Consider the following 8,036-nt stretch of genomic DNA (forward strand, 5'->3'; position numbering starts at 1 on the left):
TACATACTACATGCTACAGAAAACAAGTGGAAGTTACTGTGCTTGCTTGATGTGTCCAAAACATTTCATTCATTCAAACTGCTGATTGTAGGAATGTAATCTTAACAGATGCTCAACAGTGGCATGGATTATTTGGATGTTATTCATAGTATTACTGTATCCTATTATTACATTATGAATCGTTTATTTATCTGGTGCTTTTATGCAGAGCGATTTGGATTAAGTGCGTTCAGTCATGTGGATACAACCCCAAAATGGTGAAATTAACTGATTCAGTTTAATTTCCATTAAAAAGTCCAGGTTGTCGAAGGTTTTATACCTTGTAGTGAGGGGGCGTGGTGCCTGGTCTGACGTCAGTTCCGGATACGTCAGGGGACACAGCCGCCAAAATGAAAGCTCCATACTCTGAAAGTATGGTGTCGCAGAAAGAGTCGACGAGTATCCGCAGGTTTGTGTGCGGTCAACTCCGCCATGAGCCGGACTTAAGGTACAGCTGAAGCTTTCAAGAGTTGTTTGAGCCCGTGCTGTTTGTGCGTGGAATAGTATCACAGCTTAATGCTCAAAACAAGCTTAAAACAGCGCTTTTGTGTTCACAGTTAAGACAACTTTGGTCTCCAGCTCGACGCTGTGAGCCTACTTTAGCTACGCTAGCATTCAAGGCTTAAATTCAATTTAATCAAACTTTAGCTTGATGAGCTAGCTTTGTTAAAAGTGAGGTAAAGTTAGTGTGAGTGACAGCTGCCAATGAGTGGCGTTTCCCATAACAGGAGTAAATGAACTTTCCATTTTTTTCCGACACCTGCTGGTGAGAAGTGGTATCTTTCAGTGAAGTTAGAGTTCATAGTGAGCCAAACTATTGCTTAGCAAGTTTGTGCTAAAAGTGTATCTGGTAACGTTAATGTGCAAGACTCTCACTTTGTAAAGTTTATCTCGTCTTTAGAAGTATTAGAAACAAATTTTGGTTTATTATCTGGAATGTTTTGCTTTGGGGATGAAGAAGAGTAAACTAAATAATACCGCATATGTTCGTCAAGTCAAAGTTCTCTGATTCTCAGCCTCTTAAATGTGGATATTTTTAGTGATTTTTGTTCCTCCAATATGACTGTGGGTTGTGGACAAAACAAGGCAACTGAGGATCTCATTGGGCTTTGGGAAACAATGATGTTTCACCATTTTATTGACCAAACAACTAATTGATTAATTGAGAAAATAATTGACAGATTAATCGACGATGAAAATAATCGTTAGTTGCAGCCACTGTAAAAATATCTATGTGATTAATATTTTCTCACAAATAAAAACTCTAACTTTTGAACTTTGAAATTGTACTAAATGTCGTGCCAACAAAGTTATAAACTCACACTTTAGATAAATATAGTAAATGTTGTTGTGCCAGTTTGTTTTTTTACAGTATTCATCTGTCTCAATCAGACATTCAAAATGATTTGTGTGTGTGTGTTATCATTTTCAGGTGTATTTCTCGGGCTGCATCCAAAAACAAAAAGGCTCAAGATAATTATGTGTGTTATTGTAAGTTACACACATCGTACACGCCTTGATGTAATCTTTCTAATGTTTTATTCCAGCACACTGACCTTAGGAATTTTGAAAAGGCGGTATCTGGCAGATGTGCGATGTGAATCATTACGTCCAGAGGCCAGAAATTTCATGAAACAAGTGGTTCAAGAGGAGCTGATGAAAATGCAGGTATTTAATTTTTCCCATACAGTTTATATTGTGTGTTTGTTTTGGATTTTTGTAGGGAAATCTTTTTTTAGCGCTGTAGTTGTTATTGTATTTGTCAGCTGTTGTTTTTTTGGTTTTGTTTTTTTATTGTTCCTGTTAGGACAATTACAAAGATGAGAGTGAGTTGGAGAGCAAGAAGCTCCGAAACAAAAGGAAGAGAGAAAAGGAAAATGATGAGGTGATAAGTGAGGAAGAAGATAAATCCATGGCGAAGAAATCCCGTTGTCAGTCAAGCTCATCATCAGGTAGGTTATAAATTTTTTTTATTTCATTTAGATTTGTAAACCATGAAATGTTTGTCTATACTTGTCTGGTTCCTGACAGAATCAGAGGATATAGATGACTGCAAAAAAGGAAGTGAGCAGAGTGAAGAGGAAGAGCAAGTTAAATCTGGATCTGAGGACGAAGAGCATGAGGTGAAAAAATCACAGCGAAAGGTGAATGGAAACGGTAAACAGCCGCTGAGCAGCGAAGACTCTGCAGATGATGAGATTAATGAGTCAGAAAAAGAAGAAAATGAGAGTAGCTGTGGTGACAGTCCAAAAGAAAAGGTGAAAAAGAAAGCAAGTAATACAAAAAATGGAGAGACAGGAGGCGGCAACACAAATCAAGGAAAGAAAACGCCACAGAGTGATGAAGAGAATGATACAGACACATCGAAAAGGAGTGACAAAATCAACAGCAAAGCCTCCTCAGACGACAGTGAAAAGGGTGAGTATGCAAACTTTTTATACTTACATGTCCAACACATAAACACTTATTCATTTATTCATTTCATTTGTCACTACTCACTACTCACACTCACTGTTGGATTATGCAGAAGATAAAGACTTGGCAGAAAAGAAAGACAGTGACCCGGACTCTGATTCATCATCACTTCCCTCTTTGGAGGATAAACAGGATAGCGGGACAGAAAATACACAAGTTAAGAAAAAGAAGAAAACTTTGAAAACTAAAGAGAGTGCCAGAGTACAAAAGGTGAGGCCAGTGCAAAACATAGGTGCACATTGGGTAATTGCAGAGATGTAGAATAGACATTGCATCTTCTATTCAGAACCTGTGCATCTTCTGATTCGTCCGGCAGGGTGACAACAAAGCAGTTGTGAGGCTCAAACGTTACATCTCTCTCTGTGGCGTGAGGCGGAATTACAAGAAGCTCCTCGATAGCTGTCGCTCTGTTAACGCGCAGGTGGCTGCTCTGAAGAAGGAGCTTGAAGATCTTGGTGTCCATGGTCAGTGGCAACACATTCACCTTTTTAACAGAACACACATATTATATTGGCTTATATTGCAAAAAAAATTGCAATTTTTTGTGCATGTTTTGACACAGGGCAGCCATCTATTGAGAAATGTAAAAAAGTCAGAATGAAGAGAGAGGAAGCTCAGGAACTTGCTGAGCTTGATGTAAGCAACATCATTGCCACACAAGGTAACTATTCATCACTTTTCTTTGCTGTTTACATCCATACGTACCAGAATTTGTGTAATTTACATTTTTGCTGGGGTTTTTTACTGTGCATATCTCTAATCTATAGTGTAGATTGTAATAGTATCTAATGGTGTGGTTGAATCACTAGTGTTATCATTTTATAGCACTTGTGAAATATGAAAATATTGATTAATGACGTAATTACACCTCTCAGGTCGACCGAAGCGTAGAGGAGCCTCATCATGCCAGGAGCGACACGACCCTCCCTCTTCTACATATCTGCGCACTCTGAACTCCAGCTCTGATAGTGATCAGGAAAATTATAAACACAAAGGGCGCAGAAGGGCAACAGACTGGGCTAACCTGCAGGGGATCATCAGTGATGATGCAGACAGTGATTGATCAGGACAGTTCCTCCTGTTTAGAGGCCACTCGGATATGGACATTACGTTTTTCTTTGTACAAGTTGAGTTTTGGTTTGTACAAGTTCCTTTGACAATAAGGATGAAATTAAACAAAATATTTAAGATTGATATGTGTAAAATATGAGGGCAGAGTGATTTATGACAGTATTAGTGACATTATTTTTCATGTCCATCAATGTTCTGTTTCAAATAAATGTATTGTGCACTAATTGAACAATTCTGTTTTCACTGATGAATGAAAACATAGTGCTGATTTATTTTTGCTTTTCCTAGCTGAATAAAATTATATATATATGTATACATAAAAGAAGGACAGGAAAGTCAGAGACCTGGTAGCATAGTAATACATTAGTCCGAACAGTTGTTGTTCTGTCTCCCATGGCAACTTGGCTGCGTCGAATTTCCGGAACTAATGTAAGTAAGCTGTCGGACTATTTCGCAGGCGGACTGATCCTATCTCTCGGTCCGACGGGGTAATGTGTCCGTCCGCGATCCGGCAGGTCGGTGAGATATTTCTTGTTTATTACTTGGTTAATTACTGACACCCGCGTAGGTATTACGTATTTTTTATGTACATACAGTAGCATTATTTGAGGGTAGGCGGATCTTTGATAATAAACATGTCAGTACTATTACTATGAAGTAACGGCACGCATGTGACCCTCAACGCGTCTGTGACAGAGTTATCAGTAAGTTAACAGATTATAACCACCATGTTATTGTACATCTTTATGAGGCGAAATGGAAAATAAGTTCCTTAAGAGTGTGTCTGAAACGTACATTAGCACATTCTCTATACCAGTGCAGTGTGCAGTTGTGTGCTTCTGTATTGTTTAAGCAGGTTTATGTCTAAACTCACCCATCCAACAGCTGATCCACTACTACATCCTCAGCCAATGAAGCTGTAGTCTGTTTCTTAGCAAAGAGACCTTCAGAACAGACGGTGTGTCCAACATGTGACTGTCTTGAGTGTAGAAGAAAAACAACCCGGGCTAGATATTCATGTGTAATAATAAATAAAAGTATAGTGTGCAATCACTGAGCGTAGCCACCAAATTGTTACGCTGTATATACTGTCTGTGTTGAGAGACATCATAGATATTCAATAATTCAAGGCCCCAAGCCCCTCTGCCATGGGAGAAACTATTTCATAAAGTGAAAAGAAAACAAATATTTATAACCCTCTCCCTGTGAGTTTTAGAATATTCTCTAAAATTATACCCTACCCTACAAATTTCATACAGGAATGGATGATGATGCACCAGATGAGGCCTTTGCTGAGCTCAAGACCATGCACCTCGGAGGGTGGGGTGTTGCTCAGTTAGCTGCTGGCACTGGTCTTGCTGTTTACGCTATGTGGGTGGGAATCCTCCAGCCTGGCTTTCGAAAAGTGCCGTTGAAGCTACAGGTATAGTCTGAATCTTCGTAATACTTTGAATAACTATTTATCTATCTCTTCTTGTACTGTAAAGGTTGGAGAAACAGCATTCTTTTTTTTTTTATCAGATGTGCTTTCAAATATCTTCCAGGTCCCGTACATTCCTGCCAGCAAAGCTCAAGTAGGCAATGTAATGACATTAATGAAAGGTCGAAAGGGAGGCTTTGTGGATTTGGGATCTGGTGATGGCCGCATTGTAAGTACAATCATGATACTTGGACTCCTTTTTCTTACACTAGTGAACAGTTGATTTTGACTGTGGTCTTTTTTAACCCTTAAGGTCTTGGAAGCGCATCTTCAGGGTTTCACTCCTACTGTTGGTTATGAGCTCAACCCGTGGCTTGTTCGCCTGGCCCGCTTTCATGCATGGAGAGCAGGCCATCATGAAAAGGTGTCATACAGACGGGAGGATCTCTGGAAGGTTTGACATTTATTACTTGTGTTACAGCCTTAGCAACACTCCTGTTCAAGTTTGCAAACAGCTGCTGCACCAGTTACACCAGCCACAATTAAATGAAGCATTTCACAAGATTATTGCAATTGGTCTTTTCAACCATATATTATTGCAACAACATGATACTTGGAATAAAAACGTCTCCAATCCCAAAAGAAAAAGAATGACACAATCAAACTCCCTCCACATAAATTGCTGACAAAAGAGTTTCTTGTTAGCAGATACAGATGTGAATTGACCAAACATCTTTATGATTCGTACACATACGTTTTTCCTAGCAGTCTGTGTTGGCTTTCTAGTTTACTTTATTTGGTTCATTTGGTCATTGAGTAAATCCTTAGTAAGTACAGGCCTCTTGAAATCCATTTGAATACTAAAAAAAATGCGTTTTGCATGTGATCATTGTATTTTATAAGGCTGAATTTTTTTATACAGTTATTGACCTATTTACCACCTGCCTTGTGTCTCCTCACAGGTCGATTTGACAGAATGCAAGAATATCACAGTGTTTTTGGCTCCTAGTGTGGTGAGTAATGTAGTAATAATAGTAATAAGGTGAGCTTATTGAAAGCCAGGTAAGATGAGGTGTGGTTGCTCACCTGCAGGCATTAGAGAGAGCCTCATCTTTGTTTCAGGTAGGTCGTTGCAACGTATCAGGAACCTGAGTGCCATGACTATGCTACATTTTTTAGATTCTACTTAAAAAAAATTCTAGAAAGAATCTGTCAGCATGTCGTTGAGGTGCAGCTGCATTCCGATGTATTGTTATGGGTCAGTTTCAGTGAATTTCTGTTTAAAGTATTGCAGTCATTCTTCAATTATTTTTTGTGCTCTTGTGTTCTTAGCTTTCGTTATTGCAGCAGAAGTTGCAGGCTGAGCTTCCTGATGATGCTTTAGTGGTAGCTGGTCGTTTTCCCTTCCCTGACTGGACACCCTGCAGGATTGAGGGACATGGTGTGGACAGAGCGTGGGCATATAACATGCAAGAACAAAGACAGCACACTTTCAAGAAAAATGACACAGATAGCAACAGTGAACTCGCCAAGGAGAAAGGATCGACTTGAAGCTGCATGGATATTTGTGGTGTTTTGCCCTCTAGAATGGTACCGTGGAATTATACTGCATATGATTAACTTGCTGCTTATGAGATGCAAATATCCTTCACAGAAATATTGACAATGTTTAATCTAACTTGACTGTCTGAATACATTTTGACTCCATCTACAAACACATAGGTCTGACAAAATATTGTGGAGCAGTACAGTGATCAGCAGCCATGTAGATTTTAGTACAAATGCTCTGTTCTTCAAACATGCTGTTTATCAGCCATGTTTGAACCATGTTTGAACCAGAAATTCCTGGCTAAGAGTTTCTGTTCACATGAAAAGAAAACCACACCTTTGCCTCTAGAATGCTGTGGATGTTTTAAGAATTACCTGCCTGGGGACAAGCAAGCTTTTAAATGTTTTACATCCGCATTTTTTTCTGCTATGAAAATGCCACACAACTGAAGGTTATTTTCTGTTTTAAGTGTTCCGTTGAGTATTAGTCATTAGCAGGTCTATACATAATTACACAACTGCAGAGAAATGAAACTTCAGATGCGATGGTGCAGCTAGTTTTCTGCAGGTATGAGGAACAAAAATTTTAAATGCTTGGATTCAGGGTCTGGGTGTCAAAGCTGGCTAGTGTGTGGTTTTTGCTCCCCCACCCCCAACACACAGAGATTCTAACACTTGAATAAACCCCATAGTGAATACACAGTATCCATTTGTCTAATACATCCCTTGAAGTAATCTATGTATGGACTAATTATGTGTATAGTATTTTGGGTGAAACTCCACTGTGGCTGGTATTCTGAGATGGGACATGTGAATACTGGCCAAAACAAAACAAGCAATTTTGGTTTACAGTGACTAAAACATGTCGTAGTTGTCAGCAACCACATGTATTGTGCATAGAAATCATTCAAACAAAATGTGGTATTAACTAAATGATCTATGACACCTTTGAAGAAAAACTGAATAACCTTTGTATATAAGTAAAAACATTAAATTGGAAGTTATATTTAAGAAAAGGTGCAGTGAGCAGTGGAGAGAAACCTAAATATCCTCAAAAATGCAGACTGATTCAAATGCCATAATATGACTTTGAAGGCCCTACAGATAATAAAGCTGTTTCTTCAAGAGGGAGTGCATATTTCTGCATTGTCTTCTGACAAATATCCAGTTTACTCTCTTTCCTTTGTCATTTTCTTTTTGTAATTAGGTAACATTCTTCCATTGCATGACAATTATGCTGCTCTATTTGACCTGAGCCTGTGTGGGTTTGCACTATATTCTAGCACATTAACAATACTATGGCTTTTTACATGTGATTTGGGGGGCTGATGATATATATCATGCAAATGAGTTTTTGAGTAGGCAATTTTTGTTTAATTTAAAACTCATAGCCCTTCACTTTCAAATTCATGTGCACACTGATACCCAGAGTTGCTCAGAAATGTTGTCTTTACTATTTGTCAAAAAAAAAAAGTGTAGTTTG

General features: G+C 38.7%; 2 protein-coding genes across 3 annotated transcripts; both read left to right on the plus strand.

The window, feature by feature from the left end:
* Positions 1-358: 358 nt before the first annotated feature.
* On the plus strand, positions 359-3,811 carry hirip3 (HIRA interacting protein 3). Its single transcript, XM_076753146.1, has 8 exons — positions 359-487; positions 1,587-1,707; positions 1,847-1,991; positions 2,071-2,457; positions 2,567-2,724; positions 2,831-2,978; positions 3,077-3,175; positions 3,390-3,811. The coding sequence occupies exons 1-8, from the start codon at positions 390-392 to the stop codon at positions 3,575-3,577; spliced, it is 1,344 nt and encodes a 447-aa protein (XP_076609261.1). The 5' UTR covers positions 359-389; the 3' UTR covers positions 3,578-3,811.
* Positions 3,812-4,061: 250 nt separating this feature from the next.
* On the plus strand, positions 4,062-7,716 carry antkmt (adenine nucleotide translocase lysine methyltransferase). Of its 2 annotated transcripts, none has more exons than XM_076751555.1 (6): positions 4,062-4,100; positions 4,845-5,008; positions 5,130-5,234; positions 5,319-5,459; positions 5,968-6,018; positions 6,338-7,716. In XM_076751555.1, exons 2-6 carry the CDS (start codon positions 4,847-4,849, stop codon positions 6,554-6,556), a joined length of 678 nt encoding a protein of 225 aa, XP_076607670.1. In that variant the 5' UTR covers positions 4,062-4,100; positions 4,845-4,846; the 3' UTR covers positions 6,557-7,716. The 2 variants fall into 2 exon arrangements, with proteins under 2 accessions (XP_076607670.1, XP_076607671.1); XM_076751556.1 differs by having other exon boundaries at positions 4,076-4,289.
* The last annotated feature ends 320 nt before the right edge of the window (positions 7,717-8,036 follow it).

The sequence above is a fragment of the Chaetodon auriga genome, chromosome 16 (genome assembly GCF_051107435.1).
Source record: "Chaetodon auriga isolate fChaAug3 chromosome 16, fChaAug3.hap1, whole genome shotgun sequence".
Lineage (NCBI taxonomy): Eukaryota > Metazoa > Chordata > Actinopteri > Chaetodontiformes > Chaetodontidae > Chaetodon > Chaetodon auriga.